Genomic DNA, 24,195 nt, shown 5'->3' with positions numbered 1-24,195 from the left:
TAGAGAAAGAAAAGACTTTTGTTAAACATCCCATCCATCAGTACACATAATAAGATCTTTGTTGAATATCACAAACCAAATCTCTTACTCATAATTTCTGTCAATACACTGTCAATAACAATTGTCATTCTTAAAATCTTAAAATACATTCCTTCAAATTTGTTTACATAAAAGAGATCCTTCCTCACTTAGGAAGTGAGGAAGTGACTAGGCCCTGTACTGAGTTTGGTTAAACTAATAAAGCCACTACAGCATAAAGGTATTTCATTTAGCATTGTGTGGGCTGAAGTAGAGAAGAGCGGTGACCAGTGGAACAGGGACAGCATCATCCACTCACGTACAATCCTTTCTCATTCGCAGCTTTTTGCACTTTTTTTCTTTTTCTCACATATTTTGGTGCACCCACAGTGACACTTGCTGACGCACATGAACTCAGAGCTCAACCACTCTCGCACATATGACCACATCCACACCTACCTCAAAGTAAACACATAGGGAGTGCAATTCAACTTGATCCATTCCTTTACAAAACCAACATCCGCCAACTGTCAGACACGGACAAAAGCAAAGCTAAACTTAGCTTTGCAACCAACCCACACCTAGATGGCTGCATCTAATTGTAAGTTGCCATGCCATGATACTTCAAGTACCCTTTGCTTCGCTAGTAGTTTAGCATTGCAGGAGGTAAAGGTTATGCTCCTATAACTACTCTGGCTAATTGCACTATGGACATGCATACATTTGTTTTTTTATATTGGTGCTTACATCTAAAACTTTTTTTACAGTAAGCAGATAACATTGCTACAACCTTGCATAAATATATCCCTGGCAGTTACATGAAAGCTACAGCACGACACCAAGCTGTATGTGCAATGGTTTTTTTCAGAGGATTCTGGAATCAGTGTAAACTAGAACTGTGTGAAAGATGTGGGTTTCACAGCAGGGTGCCTAAAACAACATTTTAACGGTCGTTGTACAATGACAATGAGAATAATTACATTTTGTTATAAATCCTGTGGCGATTATTCTTTATAGGCACATTCACCCATGATAGTAATCAGATATTCAATTAAATACTCCTTTGTGTGCATGCCTGCTGGCACGCAGCACCTGTGATCCCATTAGAAGTTGGACATTTCATCACAACTTGGTTACAGACATGGAGCAACTGATGAGACAGCATATATTCCTGTCAACATACAAATTACAGACAGACATTATATACACTGATCTAATATTGTGATGATCCTTTGTTTTGTTGGTTTTCATTTTAATCCTTGGTTTCTCCATTGTATTTCTAGTTATTTTCGTATATTTGTATTTTCCTGGTGTATTTTAAAAATGCCTCTTTCCTTGTGTGTTTCTGTTTTACTTCCTCTTGTGTTCCCACCATTTGTTAATCACCTGCCCCGCCTTGAAAACATTCACCTGGGCCTCGTTATCCCTCATGTGTTTAAACCTTGTGCTTCCCTTTGTCTGTGTCAGTTCAAAGGGAAGCGGTCCAGTCCAGTGTTTTTTTTTCTCCAAGGTTTTTCTTTCTGGTTGGTTTTAAATTATGAACTTGGGTCTTTTGTTTGAATTTTGTTTTTGATTGTTTTAGTGTGATTTTTTGCATTTTAAGCTTTGGACTTCAGACTTTATGTTAATAAACTGACTGACAGATCACCAAACTAAATGTAAAGTTGATACTTAGTCAGGTGGGACAAAAGCCCAATGGAATAGTTTCCATTTGTAATGTCTTTGTAATGTCGGCCTGTTGTGTTATGCACACATCCACTAAAAGCTCAATGGAGCGAAGCCGTTCCACCTCCATTCACAGGTGTGTTAAAGGTGGTTAGTATCAGACATACTACTTACATTGATTGAACAATCAAAACTAAATCAACTGCTGCACAGACGTTGTATAGAAAGCCTATTTTGTTCACCGATGTGTCAATACCAAAGTGAGAGAGACACATCTTTTGTTATAGTGGACTTTTTTTTATTAGCACCTTTTGTCGATTAAAGGGTCTGCAGAGCAACTGTTGTAACAGCCTGATTGGCAGCTCCTGACCATTACATAAAATGATATGATACAGCATACAAAGCATAATGTGCAATAGAGACACTAAATTTGTCAAGATGACACTGTATTACAATGACCGGGAATTTCAATGATTCGGAATATATTCTTCAAGAAGACAGTGTAGAAGAAAGTGTCTTCAGCCCTAACGGACACACATTTATGACAATATGAAAATATAGGAACGGAATGAGATGAATCCTAAGAATGACTACAGGAGCAATCTTAACAAGCGGCTCAAGGAGGATTTAATGGATGGCCCTTTAAACTTTGAAATCTAGCACTAGATGAAGAATGAGCACCTAGTGCTTCAAATTCACACATGCACACATGCATATTTCTATAATTACAGGGTGATAAGAGTGCTGTGAGAGGACTGTTGAAGCTGATTTAGTTTTGAGTCCCTGCAGAGTAACATGGAAGGCAGACCGTCACACCACATCCACATTAACTTTCACACCGTCGTTTCTATCAAACGAGATTTTAGTCTTGACCGGGGATTGCAAAGGACGTCCTCGCTTTAAACTCAGGCAAAAAAAACTGCCCAAACGTGTGAAGAGTAAAGCATAAAACAACTCTTTGTATATGCAGCTGCAAAGCTTTCATTGTGAAGTTTACCTTTAAACAGCACTGAAAAAGATTTTTCGCTAAGTCCCGAGAGAATGCCAAAGTGATTTTCACCCGCCCTAAGCTGTATTTCATGCCTCTCAATTTAGTCAAGTTAGTTTAAGAAAGTGAAAAAGTGGTGAGAGAATTAAAATAAAAGCTTCATTTTATGTTCTGTACAAAGAGTTTTTTTATTATATCCATAATTACTATCATTATAGCAGTTGCAAGTCCTCACGATTTGAGAACCATGCAGCTATTGTTGCAAGATGTCAGACTTTTCAGATTAAATCAGTCTGGATTTATACTCGATATACTCTCCTGTCTCTGCAGATATAAGTGTGTTTACATTGTAAGAGAAATCTGTTGCCAGCCTGAAGTCATTTGTGTTTTTATGTCATACATATAGTACACTAAAGAAACCCGAAGTGACATCCTTGGTCGATATCGTCGACCTTAACATACCAACAACACAGTGACATTTAAATGCACATTTTCTTGGATAAATGCAATTTATTTACCTTTAATGTTCTGGTGGGTGCCCAACCCGTGCCATCAATAGAGTGTTCCCGCAATAAGCTGCAGGAAAAAAAGAGAAAAATATAAAAATGTATCATTTTGAATAAAGGAAAAACAAGAAGGACAAAGAAAGAAGTCTGGAAACAGTTACCTCAAACAGATTTCTCCATTCTCTGTGATATTAGGATGCCATATTCTGGTCAGGCATCGCACTTTAGGAGGCTGGAGATTGACAGAGAAAGGTAAAAAAGAAAGAAAGAGGGCCGATTTGAATTTATTTGATCATTGTTGTGTTTCATTTTTGGTCAGTCGGTAGTAACAGGTACTTCAGAAATATATAATTTTAAAAAATATTGACACAAAGAAATACAATATTCTCAAGGTTTATTAAAAAAAAATATGACTTGTCCATGAACGCAAAGCAAAACCACAAATACAAAAATGTGGATCTTTCTTAATTTGCTTCAAATATAATGTGCAGAATGTTTTCTCTTTTCTGCTTTTGTGAAATTCTTCAGCCAACAGCAATCAAATAGCCCTTAAATGTCAGGCCAGATTCCACAGATGGTCTATTCACTGTCAGTGGTCAAAACAAAAAAATCTGACAGCCACCTACTGCAGTGGTATGATTTGAATGTTTATATGAAAATAGCTACACATGACCTGCGACAGGATGCACAATAGTAAGGTGCAAGTGAGCAACAGAGAGAGACCTTGAGGGAAGGTTTGTGGCGATTGTGTGGAGATACGTTGCCGTTTACTATCGTTTCACCACACTTGATCTTCAGCCTGTTTAAAACCCTGCTGCAGTAATTCAGAAAGCCTGTGCAGGAAGCCAGAGCATGTTCTCTTGGTCTCCTCTTGGTCGGTTTTCTCTCTGAAATTTGAAAATGGTTTCCTCATTTTAGGAATAAGTCTGCAACATTACTGCTGGTGATCAACACCTTACAAATCACTGTGTTCAGACTCAGAGGAACAAATGTTTGACATGTCATTTAATGAATTAACTGTATTACAAGAGACCAGGAATTAGTGACAGAAGAAATATTTTTTTCTTCCTTGTGACAGTTTTCACAAGCAGCCTGGCAATACACAGATTTAAGCTCACAGATAAACAGACACTCAGCTCTTCTTTACTTTTTCAGTCTGTGTCGGATGACATTTGATGAATTGTTGTGAGTCACAATGCCTTGACTGCTGTGTCTTTCCAGGAAATCATCCATTTCTGAAGACACTGAGCAGAAATAAATGTTTCTCCCAATGTCAGCGTGGTATTGAAACATGCAGGTAATAACAAAACACCGAAATCATTGAGTTGACAACAATCAGAATGTGAAGCACATCTGTGAAATGGAGGTTGTTGCCGCGCATCCTTGCAAATAAAAAAAAAAGCGATGTTCCTTCATTCTCCCTCCACAAAACAACTTTATATAAATACATTCAAGGTTTTCGACTGCAGCAAACGCAAAAACAACAAATCAAATGTTTAATGGTTCGTTTTTGGTTACAAACTGTTAATGGATTAAACAGCATTAAAGCAAGGGCTTCTTGTGCTAAGGAAAGGTAAACAGCAGTGTCAGCTCTGATTAGGTAAAGTTCATTTCACAAAGACATGACTGTTAGCTTGATGATGAAATGAACTGACTTAGTGCTGCTCCCCCAACAGCTGACATTTTGAGATGTAAGGTCAATCTAATAGCCTTTTTCAGGGAAATAATTTGCCTTGACTTTGGTAAATATAGTGTGTGGTCTTAATGACAGCAGCTGTCTGTGATTAGAGCTTTACACAGAGGTTCTTGTCTTTTATTAGGATCAAGCTAGAAAGCATAACAATACCATGAAGAACATAGAAGAATTGTATTACTTAACATCTCAAGATGGGATTTTTTTTAGTTTGTGGTAGGCATCACCAAGCTGTCATGCAGAGAGGAAATGTGTGTTTGTGTGTCTATGTGGAGTAATTACTTAAAGCATACATATGATAGACACATAAAAAGACATGCTGGTATTGTGAGATAAAGCCTGCGCAGCCAGAATGAATGGAAAAAATAGACAAAAGAAAGAGGTGAGCCGAGCAGCACCTCAACACAAAAGCGAACGCACAAACAAACCAATAAGAAATAATTGGCCAACTCACCACCATGTTATAGGCTTCAGGGACATCTATTTCAAACTGGAACCTCCCACTTTGGAAGTAACCCTCATCTAGAAAATAAAAAAAAGGCAAAGGGAGTGTTAATAATGCATACACAACGTGTGTTTAGCACAAACATTGAGTCAAAATTTCCTGTGAAGAGAGGGCTGTATAATTATTACTATGCACTGCTGGCTCTGAGTGATAATGTGCCATTACCACTTGCTTCTGAATTTAATGTCACAGAATATAGGAAGTCCCTTAAATGCATCAGTGCACATATTAAAATCACATCCAAAGTTAAAGAGTTGACTCAATATCATCAAGTTTAAAGAAGTGATTTCCAAAATCACAAAAAAAACTGCACTTTAGGAATTCTTGGCGATAACATCATTTGCAAAAGAGTGTACTCGCGCATGTTGTGTTCGGGTGAATGATGCTGCACTGCAAGTGGAAGCACATCGAGGCAAAAACCATCCACACACGCATCACACATTAAATAATCTTAGCCAACTGTGGTGAAATGTATTAGCCCTGCTGTCCATTTACACACACAGCCTTCTTCTCACATCTATCCTTCAAAGCCAATTAAAAGCTTGTTCAAGGTGTAGGATCTGTTTAAAAAAGGGGTCTTTAATTAGTTGGGTGACATTTACATTGCTGCTCGTCTTAAGAGGGTTGCATGGTTTGGATAGGTTTGAAAGGATAGGTATAGAACAGCTGTATCCGAGGAGGATGACAGACTGAAAGAACTGAGCTTATTAGAGCTCACACAGGTGGACGGGAACAAGGTATGAGACTGAGAGAAAGGAAAAGCACCTGGTAATTGGCATGTGCACCTTCAACCTGAGCTGTCATACACGGATGACACAATTCCACAGTACAATTTAAACCTTAATTGTATGTCAAAAAAAATACTAAATTAGAACACTGATACTATTAAGGAACAGTATTGCTTAAAGTGTTCTATGCACACAATCGAAACTGACACCAGGACATACACATTCCTCAGTGTACTCAAACCCTGAGCAATTTGAGATAAGGACTTTGTAAACGGGGACTTGTATCCTCACCCGATTCCTTTCAAGGCAACAAAGACAGAGGTACAATTTAATTAGACTGCACAAACAGTCCCCTCTGCATTATGAATGTGGACACACACACACACAGGGAGACGGACAGTGAGCGCTGTACATAAAGTGAACGTCAGCATATGTGTGTGTGTGTGTGTGTGTGTGTGTGAGAGAGAGATACGGTCTGATTGTGCTGATGAGGGGGAAAAAAAGAGAGAAAAGCCTACAAAAGCATCAAAACCAAAGGAAGGCTGGCTACGAACACAAACAACAATAGAAAGATGGAAACAACAACAAAAAGAGAGATAGACACACAACGACTGTTAAACAGCTGCAGTTAAAGGTCATAAATAATTCATGACTATCTTCAGTACACAGGAACAAAACACTAGGATTACAAACACACACCTTCTGGGTAAATAAATCAGTCTGAATTTAGAAAAGCATTACAATGCTCGAATGAAAGTTGTTAAGTTATTTAGTGGAACACAAAACCACAGCACCACATTATTCCCGTCTGTTACCAAATAACTTAGCTGACTTGGCTGAAATGTGTGGGCTTGCTTAGCTGTTCTCACCAGGTACCCTATCTGATAATAAAATAAGTACACCATCTATTGGGATCAACAATTCTGACAAAAGGAACTATCCTAGATTAATTTGTGATTTACCACAGATGTGCAGAGTGATGCGTACACTACATGACTGCTTCTGACAGAGCTCACATCCGTGACATAATTATTAAGCAACTGGTGTTTTATCTTTTTTTCATGAAGACAATGTGAAGGTTCTGTAGTGAAAAATATTACTATACTATATAATAATAAAAAAAGATGAGGCAATAATAGAATTCTGGCAACTAAATGACCATAAAAGCCTTTTACTCCTCACTCAAATTACTACATACATAATAATATGCACAAAGAACAGCTGAACTTCTGTAGGTTTAAACAACAAACTGTTTACCCCAAAGCGCCTCTTACTACTGCTGTTACCATCATCTGTTGCTCTCCTTGTTTATCTCTATAATGGCATTAGAGCCCCATTGCTGACATAATTACTGTACTAAAACCCGAAGCAATTCAACCCACAGTGAAACACTGCACAAAAGACTGCTGCAAACGGTCCCCCGCAGAGCGGCTGCATGGGAAAAGGAAACAACACAATTTAACATGAGACACCACTGAGCTGGGTACAAATAATACATACAAAATGATGTAAAAAAAAACTATGTTAACAGGCATATTCCGTAAATACAGTATTTACATTTCTTTTGTTTTATAATTGTGTATATATCACATATATCATTTATTGTTTTACTTTATTGCTTTTTAATTGTTTTTATGCTTTATTCTTATTTTTATCATTATTTTGTATTTTATTCTATTTTTAATATTTTAAATTGTTTTACGTCTTATTGACTCACCTTGTGTTTATGAATGTTACTGGATGGTATTTTAACCAAGTTCTGCTGTTCCTGCTTGGATTTTATTGTACAGCACTTTGAAGCTGAGTGTTTAAAAAAGTGCTTTATAAATAAAGTTATTATTATTATTATTATTATTATTATAACTGAGTGAGATAATTTAGTGTTAGCGTCTTGATACGACAATGCCATCCTCATAAATGTACCACATCATGACTATTGTGCCAAACAAAACAGAAAGTGCTTTATAATGTTGTTGCACAGAACTGATTGAAACCATTGAAGGTTAATTAAATACATTGCAACAGATTTAACACAAAAGGATTTTTCTCCATTCATCTTGAACCAACAGCGCTTGCTCAAAATCAAATTATGGTTTTTGCTTGTAGCATGAATACCATTGGTCCAAAGTAAACGATGATAATACCTACAGAACCTGTACAAATACAGTAAATACTAAATATAGAACAACTAAAAAGTCTCGACGTAACAAGACAAAATGATTACACTGGTTTGGGTGGAGGACATTATGAGGCAAGTTCTTTGTATTTGCCGTTTTTCTGCCTGACTGCAATTACCTTTTTCAGCAGCAGAAATTACAGCTTGTTTGTTGCTAATACCTAAATAATATAGAGAAACTCTCAAAGGAAAATTGAAACACCAGAAAATATGACATGCCATGAATTAGCATCCTACACAGCCTGGTGTTAAAACACAAAAAAATCATGATTTACTTGAGTAGACAACCTAAATAAAATATGTTTGTGTAATTTCCCCTCAAATAAACTGCACAGATTTCTTTTGCTGTAGGTGCATACAGCTTATCATCCTAATTAATCCTGTTACTACCAATGATCCAGACCACAGAGCTGAAACATCAGATACACTGGTACAAATTGTGTGAAATCTGTCAACAGGCAGGCTGAGGAGAACTAAGAGCAGTGTGATGGCAGGCCCTGGGCTTGTCTGGCTTGGTCCTGTTTCTCCTCATGTTGGCTCCTCCTACCTCGTTGGGTGATTGATGGCACCTGTCTGAAGTCTTTATGACTAGGTCTCTCTCAAGATGGCTCTTTCTCTCTAGCTTGCTGACTTGGTGCCTTCTCGGCACCCTGCTGGGTTTTGCTTGGGATTTTGGTTGAAAGTATTTTTTTTTTGGTTGTTTGTTTCTAACAAGTAACAATGTACGGCCCTGAGAAGGACTTAAGTTGCAGAATTGTGGCTTCTCTTTGCTGGATCATTTCCCCCAAATGGGCAGTAGTGGACATTGTTTCAAAAGGAAACTTTTTCAGGGTTGTTTGTTATTGTGTGTTTTGTCTGTGCGGGTGAAGCAGTTGTCTTAGGGGCACCCTTGATTATCTGTTGGGACAAATCTTGTCTTTGCCAATACAGAAGGTTTATAGGTGCTGCCAGAGCAAGACAAGAAGCCTAGGCTACAGCTGGCTAGTTTTGGGATAGGCAGTTTTGGGGGGGGAAGCTCAAAGGATTTTATTCTCCCTGTGGCTGTTTTTGTTCAGTCAGTTCAGTTCATTTTAATCACAGCTGCATGGGGAAGATGGATATTGAAAATAATAACACACTGGTGTCTGAGTTTCTTAAGAGACCTACTCATAATACTGTCTTTGGCTGGTCAAAACCTGAAAAGGCGTCTCATGATGGCTCTGTCTAGCCTGCTGCTGATGTGACCTGGTGCTACTCTCACCCACAGGGCTGGTGCCTTCCAAACACTCTGATGGGTTTTAAGCCCATGTGGGATCTTTAGTTGGTGTTTTTCCTTAACTTAAAATTATCCTGTGAACAGTTTGCCTATGTTATGTCCTGGTCTTTACAGGTATAACAGCAACAGAAAGGGCAAATATGGAGATGAAACAAAACCAGAAATGGAAGCGTGTCACAGCTGTGTGTACTGGGTGGCGAGGAATGTCAGGAGAGACGGAGGTTTTGAATAATTGAGTCGTTTCTCTCAGAACTCAATCTCCTGATCAACTTCTCTTAAAAAGAACACGCCACCCAACCTTTTCTATAATTGCTGATCTTTGCCTTTCTCTACAGATATTGCTTACAAAGGCCTTCATGAATGCTAACCTGGAGTTACTGGGGCTGTTCCAGGAGGCAGAGAGAGACGGATAAATCACAGAAACACGCTCAGGTTTTCCCTGAACATGTGAATAACTGTACCTAGTTGATAGATAAAAAAATAAATAAAAACCCAGCCTATAAGATTGAAGTAAAAAAAGTCCTTTGTCAGGGTGATTGTGTTCCCCTTTGTGCAGCATGTTCGCAATCTTTCACCACAAATATCTTGGAAAAATAGTGCACATTGGCTGACTTGGTAATATCATCAGACCTGAATTAAAGAGATTATCTCTGTTGCCTATAAATGGCTGCAATACACCATATTAATAGGGTGCCTCTTCTATGCCAATAAATACTGAAGACATATCTCAAACTACAACTGAAGGTGAACATAACCATTGTGACGGTGCTTTATAAGGGCTATTAAACTTTGCAGACACTCCTTGTGTTGTCGTGTTGACTTTGACCGACTGTCCTGGCTGTGATTGTGTGCACACAGTTTTCTGGGCTAAGGGAGATTACTAACAAGATTAGTGGTATTAAAAGGCTTTTAAAAACCGGCTAAACTGTTGGTTTGTTTAGACCTCGTCTAATCATTTGACACAGCTTACTGCAAAATGTGTAAAATGTATTGATGTTTTTTTAGATTTAAGCATGTATTATGTGACATCTTTCAATTGATAGTCCCTATGCTCGTGGTACTCTTGATGTATTTTGCTTTCACTTTACTAAGTTTGTAGTCATGTCAATCGCTTTCTTATCTAGGGTAATGATTTAAAAAGGTTGTGTACATACTGTATTTTGTGTCACAAATTATATGATATTTACTCCCACTTGTTTTAAGTGACCGAAGTCTATAGAAGACTGAATCAATTTTCATATGTAATAATAAAGACAAAAAGAAAATACAAAGTTTTATAGTACATTTGACCAATACCTGTCACTTTATTTGCTCTTCTCATACACAGAGCTACACTTTGTCCTAGTCTATGGTGTGTATCTTCATCCACTCATAAGATGAAGACAAATCGCTGTGTTCTAAATGAGTCAATGACATTGTGCTTGGATAGAGAGAAAGTGTGTGCATGATAGATAGACTGCAGAAAGTGAAGGTAATAGAGCCTTGGAGACCTGGGTAACTTCACACCAGTGTGTTTGGTTTGTTCAGTATTCGACGGATAGCGCACTAAGCCTGGAACACTGCTGAGCAAGCAGAATGAATTTAGGGAGTAATGACAGTGCCACTGTAATGTGGAAGCTGCACAGAGAAGACTCATTCGCATCCAAAGTGAATACTTTACGACATGCAAAGTTCTAAAGGATTGCTAACGTTTGCAATATCCTGTTTGTCCTACAAAATACCCTGAACCCAAACAAAATATAGCAACATTTCCTGTACTGAACCAATGACAAGTCAAGTTTTAAACATTGAAACTAGAGCAATATCAATCCAAATTGGCTTTAAATGTAACGAACTTCTTGTACCCATCTAAGAAAGCAGTTAAGTATGAACAGAACATTTATTTTTGTCTTACCTGGAGACACTGCCAGCTGAAAATGATGCAGCTTATCCTCATCTGGGAAACTGGCTTTGCATGTGCCTGCACATAAACAAATGAAAAACGAAGACACACACTTTAGTTGTTGGACATTAAATTCAGAAGCAGCTGTATTAAAGTCTAAGCACTGCATTTTATTACTTGCTTTTGTGGCATATCCTTTATGCATTAAAAATCAATAACGCATTGTATTTTTAGTAAACCTGCTCTGAGCCACAGTATAATCATACTATCTGTATCTGGGTTTATAGCTCGCCTCTGGAGCCCCTGTGACATATTCCCCCCTGGTGTCCAAGGACAGGTACTGCACTCAAAACCTTCAACATCACCCAAGTGTCTTTTAATTTGTTTGCTTTCTTTTTTAACTATGATCATTGACATTTTCAATTTAACAAAACAGCACATCTGTTCTTCTCACTAAGGGATGAATCGTCCTCTGTCCTATGTGAGTCCAATGTGTAAAATATAGCCCACAAATAGCTTTTACAAACTTGACCTAACAATAGTCAGAAAATGAAAAAGGGAGTCAGAGAATGTTGTAAGGCCTGTACACACAGCCAATATCATTAAATAACTTAGAAGTTATATTTATGTTTTGTTACTGTGCACTTATTCTCTATTCTATTAAACGTTTTGAGCCGTAAACATGGATTATGGTGATGTGCCTTGTGATCCTGAATTGGCAGATATCTAAATAGTCAAGCTATTATATAATGGAGTGTAAAAACCACTGTTGCACTCTTGTCCTACACTGGAGACATACAGCAGTCAAAATGTCTGAGTACCGTAAATCTTCTGAGGAGAATGGTTCCACTGTTTTTTCACCACATTTCTCGCTGCTAATTTACAACATATAGGCAGAAATCCCCATCTCACCTTTCTCCCTGGGCTCTCATTCCTGTCTGCCTACAACACTGATAATCCATCAAACATGCCAGGTTTCCACACTAAGTCCTATTAAAGCCAAAGAAACACTTGACACAGGACCATTGCTTTAGTAATGGAGTAATGGATGAACTAAACTGCTACACACAGTTGTTCACCTAAGTTCCATTAGCCAGTGACCCCAGAAGAACTGTGGTGATTGTTTAAAGAAGAGAGCTGTATCTTATAAACAGACACGTTGAGATTAGCTACAAACACAAAAGGCTACTGCGGAAATGCAAGACAGCCGCAGTTTTTTTTTTTTTTTTTTGGCAATATGATGAAAACTAATCAGCTTTGTTACTTCCCAGTCAACACGCTGCACTAAATACTTTGTTTACTACTCTGGGTTCCATGGTCCTCAGCTGTGAGGGCAAACCCATCAGACCACAAACAAAAGCTCAGCTACAGCAGTCACTCTGTAGAGTTCATTATCCAGATAAATGACTAATGAAGATATACTGTAGCAGAAATTCACAAATAAAGAGTAGCTGGGAAGGAGGGGTGATCTGTTTGACCAAATACCTCCCAAGGCCACAAATACTGTGTTTATATTTAAAAACATGGTTCAATCTGCAGATTGATACAAATATATGGTGATACAAATCTAAAGAATATTAAGTTTTTATGAAATTACTTTAGAGACATATCTTTCTAACCTTGACTAGCCAGCAAGAAGATAGCGTTTGATTATTATTTAATCAAACATGTAGTACATTTACTACATTCTGACTAGCACAATTTGTTATTTTTAAAGCAACCTGTCACAAACTAAAGCACAGCATGAACTCGCTTTTCTGTTCACGTCATCTTAGTTAAAGAAATGTAAGAATTTAGGAAGGCAATAACAGAATTAAAGGTATTTTAAGTCAATTATTCAGCTGTCGAGCGTTCAGATGTATCGACTAGAAGATTTGGAGCTGAAGAAAAAGGTGCTGAATGAATGGAAATGTGTGGTCTACTTACTAGGGAGATTGGCTTCAAGTTCTGCAACTTCTGTTGAAAGGAAGTGAGAGCAATAAGTTAAAGAGGGAACAAAAACAAAGGTAAAGATTAAGCTACATAAAACAGTGAGATACACAGAGAGCTGACACTGTCAGGCAATGTAACGGTGTCCTGTCAGGACAGCATCATGTCTAATATAGAGCTCATAAAAAATGAATTGTCTTTTTACATAAAGTGCAATATAGCAAAAAAAGCAGCATGTCTGGCACAGTGGGACAAAACTTAAAGGATGTGAAAGGTTAGCGGGAACAGAAACAGGACATGTGAGGAGTAGAGGGTTTTTTTTGCTGGTGTTGCCCCTGGGACCAGTCTGGCTGCATTTTTAAAAGGTTTGTTTTGTTTTTTTGTTTTTTTCATCACTGACACACTTTTCACTGCTAATTTGTGTCAGCTGGTTTAACACCTTTTGTGCCCAGAGAACTTTACAATAGCAAGCTTGGTTTCTCGGAGGGCAGTCTATGTGCTGGTGTAGCTTCATGAGAATGCCTCGCTCGCACACAGAATTGAGGGCATTGTTAACAGCTTCCTCAGAGCTGATGGAGAAGAAGTTTTGTCAGTTCGTCTTGTTTGAGAAGCACTTGTGTAATTGCACATTTCCACATTTTAAACAATGATTAGTCTTTTCTTTCCATGCATTCCCAATGTGGAAAAAATTTACTCAATACACAATAAACCACATTTTTTCAGAGCACTTCGCCTTGTTTGTGTAGGGCTTGTTCTGGCTGCCTCCTAAACTACCGCAGTGAGAAATTACAGCAATAGCAATGCTCCCATTAGTGAGATCAGATCTTCATATTCACAACATTGTGGTCATACAAAACATAATCCCGCATCCTTGCCAACCTGCCAGCACTTTCCTCCTGTAATGAAAAAGGCGTGCGGACACATGTCCGACAGCAATAATCAGACCTCGTCAGAGCTACAGTTTCATCTTGCTGTAGCAAGTGTAACCCAAACTCTATTTAAATAAGAAGGACCAAACGGGTTGTTTTATATGTTTAATGCTCATTTTGCACTGTAAATATTCATTGATATTTTTATAGATATTTTGTACATATTTTATTGATCTATTTATTGATACATTCATTACTCTATTTATTGATATTTTATTTCATTATCTATTCATCTGTTTATTAACCTGTTAAATATTTATTGTTGTTAAGTAAACTGCCGGCTTATATACAAATCTTCAAGTCTCTGTTCCTAATTTTATTAATTACACCACTCCACGAACCTAGAACTGGTCCATCACTTGTTTTCAGCGACACAAGTGTTACACAAGCATTTTAATCAAACAGCAGTGCGCTAAAATAAATGCAACCTCGATATCGTCATACTCGATTTGACACGCTTCTAATCCAAGTTTCTTGCCTGAGAACATCACCTAATTCTTGTAATTATCACCCATGTAAACTGAGTGGATCAGCTACAAAAACAGGAGTACACTGGAAGGAGAGGATGTTAAGTAAAGAAAGGAAAAAAACCTGAAAACAGGTTGCAGGTGTAAGAGAGTAAGACAAATGTAAACAGAATGATGTCCAGTGAAACGGACAATTCAATGGTAGTGAGAGGAGACAGACATCTAGAAAAGGCTTTTCAATGCAGTGAGGGGAGCCTATAAATAAAAAAACCAGAGGAGCAAATATTGAAAAAAAAATGAGAAAAGAAGGCGGCAACAGAGATATGAAGCTCAAACAAAAACCATGGAAGAGTATGAGCATGACCGTTTTATACACATGTCCCTATAATATGTGTTAATGTTGAAATAAAATAGGTTTGGAAGAAGAAATCAAAGGGTGCATTTTTTGAGGGCTGTGTTTGAAAAACCAACTGAACCATAACTGGCCTATGTTGTTTCACCAGGTGCCTGCTGCTTTAAAGCTACCAGGAGAAATATTTTGGTATTCAGATTTCGACACGTGAAAACATTGACGACCGCAAGACTGAACTTTCTTTTGACAGAAAACAGATAACTATATTCTGAAGGTGAATTCCAAACGAACAGTGATACTGCATGTTAAGTGTTAAAACTAAGAGTAAGAGTTCTTTTTTTGTAGAGTTTGTCTGTGATCTTAATCACCATGTCATGTGTGTCTTAAATTTAGAAAGTAAAATTTCACTGAATATTATCTACCATATATCACTAAACCCAGACGTCAAGTGATGATAGTATATATTTTTAATTTCTCCACACATTTTACAAGATGAATAGATGAATTATATGGTTAATATACATAACGGCAAACTATATGAATGCACAAAAGACAAATGCAGGGAGTTATTTTAATTCACAAGTAATTCCAACAAATGGGGCTTAAATATTGACTTTTGACATATGCAACAATATGTAACTACTGTGCAATGACCTAAAATTAAGAGCTGTGTGTAGCTTTAATGTTGTTGCATTTTCAGGCCATTTATAGTCAAACTTTTGGAGTTAGAGTTTCACTGGCATGGTTGAAACAAACTCCTGCCTGAAAATGAGCTCATAGCAACCTGACATCTTTACAGCAGAAAAGAAGCATCTGTCTAACAGCCTCACTTTTTTCCCTGTTACACCATATCTCATGTTTCCTTATACAAGAGAAATACTTCAATAAAGACGAGTCTCTTCTCTTTGAAATAAGAGAACAATTGGGGAAAACCCCCACAACAGGATGGCTATAAAGTGTTACCTGTCCTCAAAGGGACTGTGTGATATATATATAGCTGTATAATGGAATTAATATGACTGCCTTTCTTCTGTCTTATTGTGTCACCATCACCTGCTGCCATTAGTCAAGTGTGTTTGACTGCTGAAGCTCTCTCTCCCATAAGACATGCATAGACATAGGGTTTTAACACGAAGTGACCCACAAACCTTTGGTAAGGAGGCGGTCCCTGATGGAGACCCTGTGATGGGAGTCTGAGGCTCCGGTGGCGCGGCCCGTCTTTCCCCCGTCATCCTTCTTCAGCTTACTGGCCAATGTAAGCATGGCTATGGTGCTCTGATTTGCCTCTCTCTGCCCCACGTCGCACTGCACTGCTGCTCGAATGCCTGCCAATCACACAGACCATAAGGAATACAAGTCACACTGCATTATAGGAAGAATGCCATGGTGCAACATTGCAGGTACATCCTTCAAAAAGCCTCTGTTTTTAATGCAATTAAATATTGTCAATGTAATTTAAATAGTAATGCTGGTTTGTCCCTACAGTCTAAAGACATGCACACAAGTGTACATGTCTCAGCCAGACAAGACTACTTTTTTGGCAAGTACTAGAATAAGCTCAAAATCTATAATGCAGCTACAGGCAATTTTCCCAACTAACAGATAAACAGAAATTGAAAATGTTAAATGGGTGAGACATAAGAAGAGCTTTTTATGTCTCACCCATTTAACAGTTTTCAACAGACCCTTATTAACCTCATATTGCAATTAAGTGACTGCGTAACACAATTTAATAACAGTGACATAATAAAGAGCCTGACATCAGCCTGAATGGTTTTCTGCAATTAGCCTCCATGATGTGGAAAAACATATGAGCTTCGTTAATAATACAACCTCTGAAGCTTCCATAAGGTTGTGATCTAACAACCACAACTTATCTTGAATACTGGATGTTGTTTTGTAATTTCTATGAAGAGGCTCCCAAGCATATCTGTGTTATCAAAACTGAATGCTCCTAAACATCCAATGTCAGCACTAGGCTAAAGGAAGCGCACACACTTCTGTTGGCACAACAAACATTAAATGTCCTAGGACAGAACAAGGAAAAATATACAAACTCATTATAAATGCAAGGGAATACAAACAATCCATCAATGTGCTCCTTAAAATGTGCTGCTGACAAGTTCCCTATTCATTCTAATGCAACAGCCATTATCCAAGGCATGACTGCATTCCAAGATGAAAGCTTTCACTCTACAAACACATCTTCTGGTAATCAATACCATGCTGGTGCAGGCTACTGTTGGTACTAGCATGGTCTGTATCTTTGTAAACAGGTCTGAGTTTATAGATCAAGACAGTGCAAGGTGCTCAAGCTGCAGCAGCAGACTTTCACCACTATGATGCACTGCACATGTGATCTATATTAAAGACTTATTATGGCACAGCATCCATGTTTGCAACAAACTGTCAAAGTGATACTGCTGAGTTTGCTGAGCTCACTGAGCACTTCTGCTTTTCTGAAAGCTTCATGTAACTATTACCACACTGCTGCGGCACAGTTTCAAGTACACGGCATGCTATGTTTGAAGCTAAAAGAGCAGTTGTCTGGTGTCTCACTCACTGTATCTAGACTGAGCACTGATGACCTCAACATGGGTTAAGCGGTAAATAGGGAGTGAAGGTATCAGTTATCAGTGGGGGCGTTAAATGTGTGTCACTGAGACTAACTCAACGCCCACCTGCCTCAGCTGTCAGTCACTGCGCCCTGGCACAGAAAACCTGGATGTCAGTCAAGTAGGGGGGTGTCAATAGGTCCATAAACTGTTCACAGACAACTCTGATAGAGGAAATCTATGTATTACACGGATTTCAAACAAACAACAAAAGTTTTCTTGTCGCTGTGCAGTCACCTCAGATTCACCAGGACCCACAAAATACTACTAGTCCTTTTACAGTATATTCATCATACGTATAATGTCCAACGTAAATAACAACTGACGTAAACTATATTAATTAAGCTAATTTCATACAACATACAAACAAATAATAAGAGTGCTACCCAACATACACAGCCAATTGCGGCGTTCAAAGCAAGTGAATAACATTGAAGATGAATGCTAAAACTTTTGTGAGTGAACTCACGGTCTTGTCACTGTACTGTTAGCTAATTAATCCACCGTAATAATACATCGCTAACACAGCTAGCTAAACATAAAGTCCAAGCTTAAAACCAGTCTCAGCTGCTGGTCGTTCCTCGCACACTTGTGTGAGTGTGCGAACAATGTCAGTAGTTTTAATCAGCGAAAACGCATTTTGAAGTTCTTCCCAAAGTATCCATGCTAGCTAGTGTTAGCTTGTGTGTTTTCTGAGCGGTGCTTCTTACCTGCTGTCTCAGAGCTAGCGCTCTGTGCTAAACCATAATCAGATGCCCTCCTCTGTTCAAGGCGCCGTCAGCAACTCCTGCCGGAGACTATAGAAGGCAATTCCGGCTCCAAATAACCTCAACAATAACCGGCTGAAGGCTTCCAATGTACAAAAACTGATCTGAGAATCAGCTGTCAGAACTTCGCTCCGGTGTCATGGGCAACGGAAGTGCAGTAAATTCCTTCCGTTATTGTTGTCCGGGTAGACAGGGCATCGGATAAATAGTTCCTCAAAGCCGTGGAGGAGATCTAGTCGATTCTAGTGTTATGGCGTTCATGTTCTTTAAATTTTGCCATTAAAACAGTTTTATTTGGCTTCAATTTGATTCCACAAAATTAAATAAAGTTTACGTGAGGTCAAAAACCGTATCGATGCCCCATTCTCCAAAATGTCTTTCCCTGAGCAAACAAAGCATCTGTTCCACACCCCTCACCTGGTGATAAAACAGCTGATCCTAATTTGACGTCACTTTGCCAATTACTAGACCTCATTCTATCGATATAGAAAACGTAAATAAAGAACATAAATAAATGGCTCTAACATCTAGTATCAGAGAGTATCAGACACACACCGACGAAACACAATTGGCCAAATGAATCACTAACTCTCCGTTTCAAAATACAATACATCTTTCTCTAACACACTAACTTTACCAAAACACTGGAAATCAGACTCAAAATGAAATAATTATGTCACAGAAAAACAGTTCACAAGGTACATGCAGTCAATCAAAGTGCACCAGGCTTAAAAATACTGGCATATGTTAGCATTACAAAAACTGCATAGACTTTCATGTTTCAGTTTTACAGGTCTTTGCATGCAAATGATGCAATCCACCGTTTTTACACTACATGTCTTGGTTGGGAACTGTATGTCCACATGTAATGTTCACATTCTAAATCATTCCAGTTTTTTTACTGTATACAACAGGACACACAGTAGAAATATTGTTTATGATAGAACAGAAAAGTTTGATTGCTTAGAGTGAACAAAGTATTCATGAAATATAAAAGAGCATTCTGAATATACACAAAACAAAAACAGCAACAAAAAGGCTCAGATGAAGGGGGGAGCACACATATTTTCATCAACATGGCATCTGATGTCATTCAAAACAGCTTGCTATGGTGGATCCATGCTTGGCAGTAGTCATGTGGTTGATGGTCAAAAACTTTCAACCTCCACGCAGAAAAAAAACTCTATATAGGATTGAGAAAAGGTGAGGTGGGGGGGGGGAGACAGACCAGTCTTGGGTGGACTTCAAACCATGTTGTGATGGCTTGAGAGTGATGGAAAGCCACATTGTCCCAGGTGATGACAAAGATGTTCTCTCCCTCCTGATCCTGCTCTGGAACCAGGTGCTGGTGAAGGTCATTCAAAAAGTCAAGAAGGTGCTCGGAATTGTAGTGTCCAATCTGAAATCTATGATGGATCAAACAAGTGCTGCACACACTTTTACCTATAACATTCCATCCTCGCTGACGCCTTTTGGCCAGATTGAACCCTCGTCCAGACATTACTTTGTTTGTCTTTTCATGTGTACACTCCCAAAAACATCACCCCTCAAGGTCCTCCTTTATGTGTCAATTTCATTGAAGAATCCTCAGCACCTGCCTCTGCTATCCAGTCTACAATCAGCTGTGGTTGGCCTAATTTATCCAACATAAATCAGCTGTTTGTCAATTATTGAACTCTTTGTTAATTATCAGCTTATTTTTGAGCTGATGTGTTGTTTTTGAGCTGATATTGTTGCAGAAGTGGAGGTTTTATGTTGTAGCTAAGGTTTGGAATATTGTTTTTATTGTGGTGTGTTGTGTGCTAACATTTGTAAAAAAAGACAAAAATACTTCATCATTTTGGTGGTGGGTACAGCTTGTCTGTTAAGAAAATGTAAGCATTGTAGAAATGTGTTTACTGACTGCATGTTGTGTGAAAATGACATGAAATTGTTGGTTTTAAATAAAAAAAACTGTAGTTTGCTTTGCTTTGCTTTTTTGTCTGCGTTAATAACATAATTTATATAATTTGAACTCATCTAAATGTAATAACCCTAAATGTAGGAAAAATGTTGATTCTTCAAAGCTCGAAAATGAATTTTAATATTTTTTTGTGCTTGTTTGATTGTTTGTTTTTTAGCATTTCAAATAGATTTCAAAATAGTTTATCGCTAAATTAATTTTGTTTACTATTATTATTATTATTATTATTATTATTATTATTATTATTACTGTTATTATCATCATCTACGGTGTAATTGTCCTATTGTAAAACATGACTTAGGCCTTCATGTCATTGTTTTTTTATTGTTTTTATTATATTACTATGGCATAACCCCTTAAAATACATAAATAGTTAAATATCTACAGTATTATGTATAGTATAGTAAGAGGTTGATAATGTGTCGACTTGTGATGACCCAAACTGGTCGTCATATAGCAGTATGTAAGTATACACACACAGGAACACAACAGGCCATTCACCTTTACAAAAAAACTGACCTGTCGGTTACATGGAGGGTTTAAAAAAAAAACAAAAAAGCACAGTCTATTAATCCTGGAGTGGGTGATAATACTGTGTTTAATCTACATCTGTTTTGACAGGTGTTGGCCATCAGGCTTTCTGTGATGTTCACGCACCAAAGGATTTGTCCCCTTTGACAGCGATGTGTTCATTCACTCCACTTCACATGATCTGCTTCACACATTGCTTTTGTTACTCAATGGCGGTCGGTCAAGAGAGGTCAAACATGTGGCCTACTTCTGGTGTTATTCAAGGAAAAAAAATGAAAAAAAAAATAACAGCCTAGTCAAGATAGAGAAATAAAGAACACAAGGTCATAAATCCAGATGGAGTCAAGAATTCTAGACAGAAGGACAGTGTTGTGAAAAGGAAGAAGAAATCAGCTTAGAAATTCTTCCACTCTTTTCTTAAATGACCTATATCAGAGAAAATCCAGCACTGAAAATGAAAGTGATCACTACTGGTGTCACTTTTGCATCTTCAGGCTCAAAAACACAGTGAAGCCTGGGACTTAAAACAAAGTTTGGCATGATTATTGCACCCAAAGGGGATAATTAACCGACAGTAGACCCCCCTTAAGAACTTTCAGTCTTCTGTTTATCTTGAAAAATGAAATGTTTAATTAGCTTGTGTCAACTTTGATGTCTGCCGCCCAGCAGTGACTTGGAAAACAGTCACCTGCAGTAAAAGAAAACAGCTGCAGTCTGCATGCCAGATACAAAAATATTAGGATTTATCTTTTTCTTCTGCTCCTGTGCCAGGAGGGTTTGGGGTTGTCTTGAAGGCATCAAACACCATCGTTGCACTTTCATTTTAATCTCTGTTCCACGGCTGGGATTCAGTCACACTGTTTATTTTACTAAAGGAAAAGATCACAAGCATTTTTCTTTCTGTGTCTGATGCTGTGTTGCGTTCACTCTTCACAGATATGATATCTTTCTCTACTGGGTTTCAATGATTAAACATCAAACCTATTTTCAACCCTGACAATTTCTCTCCTCTTATTGTGAATGTGACAATTACATTATTGCAATACAAGGCAGTAGTTAGTCTAATGTAAACATAACAACATGCTGTTGTGGTGTTTGTGTTCCTATATATAAGAAAATCAAACTAAAAGCCATTTTAAGTCATGTTTTCTTGATGCTATGATCATTTACATAATAAAAATCCACTACTGACTAAAAAATAAACCCAAATTAATCTGAATATTTACAGTTTGATGCCATTGTATTAAGTGGATCAGCAATAAATGACAATAAAAACATTGAAGTAGACTGAATTTGCTGTAAGTGTAGTTTTGTCAATAGGCAACAGACTCAAATTCAAATCTTATAGCCTGAAAGGCATCAACTGACTGGACTACTTGAAGCTGCCCTGAAGGCCCAGGCATCTTTTCAGGGGAAGCTGACCCTTCACAGAAATGGATCTGCAGATGTTCATCAGTAGATAAATGCATCCAGACACACAGCAGACACAGCATCTGCCTCTTCTCTATCAGAGCTCAGTGTAGCCTCATCGGGTTAAAGACATCAAAAAAGACAAACGCTCCTTTCTCCTGATAGCACTTATGAAACTAAAAATTCCTTCAAAGGTCTGCCTCACCATCCTCACTCTCACTCTTATATATCTCGAACAATGATTATTAAACGAACTGGACACACAAACACCTAATTAAGTATTGGGTTTGAAAGATTATACATGGATCAATTTGTGTTGCACTACCGGTTATAGTGAATGTACATTAAAGACTCTGTGACACTGTGACTGCAGCATCAGCAGCAGCAGCGACAGCGACATCAGCACCAGCGGCTCTAATCTTAATCATGTAGAGGCACAGTGTTACACCTGAGGCTTCGCTCTCCCTGCTGGACCAAATGACCCAGATGTGAGCGTGGTGTCTGCTCAGTTTAGGAAGGAAAAACTCAGAAAGAAATGACTAATGCACATGTCATAATAATACAAATCCTATTATCCTGTATTCTGACTCTTAACTCCTGCTGCACAGTTATTGGTTTTTATGGATATATAATCAGACACATTTAAATAAATATGAGATTAAATTATCAAATACAAATGTGGAAATAGTTAGGCCATAAAAAGACATTACAAGACGACAAGTAGATGAGCGGCTCCATTTATTTATACAGGCCCACTTTGGTTAGATGTTACATTTTGAAACATGTGACCTGATAAAAGCAGTAAAATGACGTCATTTGACAATAAATGGGCAGTGACACAGAAAGAAAAAGTTGCTGGCGCTTCTTGATCATGCTATCCGCAGGCATCTGGAAAGCTGATGTGTAATGCTTGCAAGTACAGGAAGTCGCTGGCTCAAAGGTATCCAAAGCTTATAGCACCAGTCAACTTACTGAGTCATGAGAGGAACGTCTGTTTGTGTCCTGCAGTAGGGCATCATCATAATAATAATAACTTTCAGCACACACACACATCACAGATGTGGATGTCCTGACAAAGAAGGTAGACAGGGCTTTTCTGTTTTAGCACAGGTCCAGTCACATATATTACAGCAGACATGCTCACTGTTTGATATAGCAGATCACTGGGTTTGAAGTCGGTCCAAATCACTACAGTGTAGAGGGGGAGTTACTATCTGAGCCTGGCTTCATTGACGTAAAGCAGCAGTCCTTTCCTCTCTGACAAACACTTACAGTATACTCCTGTGCACTTTTTCTCCTCTGCAATCTTCTTTGATTTGAATATGGTTGGAGGAGTGAAGGGACATTCTTACGAATACAAATGATCATGCAAATGAACATTAGTTATTTCTTTGTATATTCAAATATGAGCATTGGGAAGCGGTATCTGTGGATAAGAGGCTGCACAAGAATACCTATCATTTAGAAAATCTGAAAAACAACATATTATGTTGTAAATAACTCACTGTGTTCTAGTGATGTTTCTCACCCACATCTGTAATAGACAGCCCATAAAGGTGAAGAGACTTCAGACGCTGATACACTGAAAGACTGTGAAAAGACATATTTCAAAAACAGATCGATAGACATAAATCACCTGAAGCTGGCTGGTGAGCTGACTTTTATCAGCAGCTCGGGAGAACACACGTGATTTCACAGGTCAGACAGCTATTGATCCCATCAATAATCTTGCAGATAAAAGTATGGCGAGATCTGAATGGAACTTTGAGCTCATACAACTGAAATAGACAGAAATAGATAGAAAGGAAGGCTCGGG

General features: G+C 38.1%; 1 protein-coding gene across 1 annotated transcript in view; it reads right to left on the bottom strand.

Annotated features, from left to right (window-relative positions):
- ube2f (ubiquitin-conjugating enzyme E2F (putative)) overlaps positions 1-18,637 on the bottom strand; it is a 30,308-nt gene extending 11,671 nt beyond the window's left edge. Inside the window, exons 1-7 of the mRNA XM_028394297.1 lie at positions 18,419-18,637; positions 16,242-16,418; positions 13,343-13,372; positions 11,429-11,494; positions 5,325-5,392; positions 3,339-3,409; positions 3,190-3,247 (exon numbers count right to left, since the gene is read on the bottom strand). Coding sequence (XP_028250098.1) covers positions 3,190-3,247; positions 3,339-3,409; positions 5,325-5,392; positions 11,429-11,494; positions 13,343-13,372; positions 16,242-16,356 — 408 coding nt within the window. The 5' untranslated portion in view covers positions 16,357-16,418; positions 18,419-18,637. The remainder of the gene's footprint in view (positions 1-3,189; positions 3,248-3,338; positions 3,410-5,324; positions 5,393-11,428; positions 11,495-13,342; positions 13,373-16,241; positions 16,419-18,418) is intronic.
- Positions 18,638-24,195: the final 5,558 nt, after the last annotated feature.

The sequence above is a fragment of the Parambassis ranga genome, chromosome 21, assembly GCF_900634625.1.
Source record: "Parambassis ranga chromosome 21, fParRan2.1, whole genome shotgun sequence".
NCBI classification, from domain to species: domain Eukaryota; kingdom Metazoa; phylum Chordata; class Actinopteri; family Ambassidae; genus Parambassis; species Parambassis ranga.
This window is presented reverse-complemented; position numbering and strand designations above follow the sequence as displayed.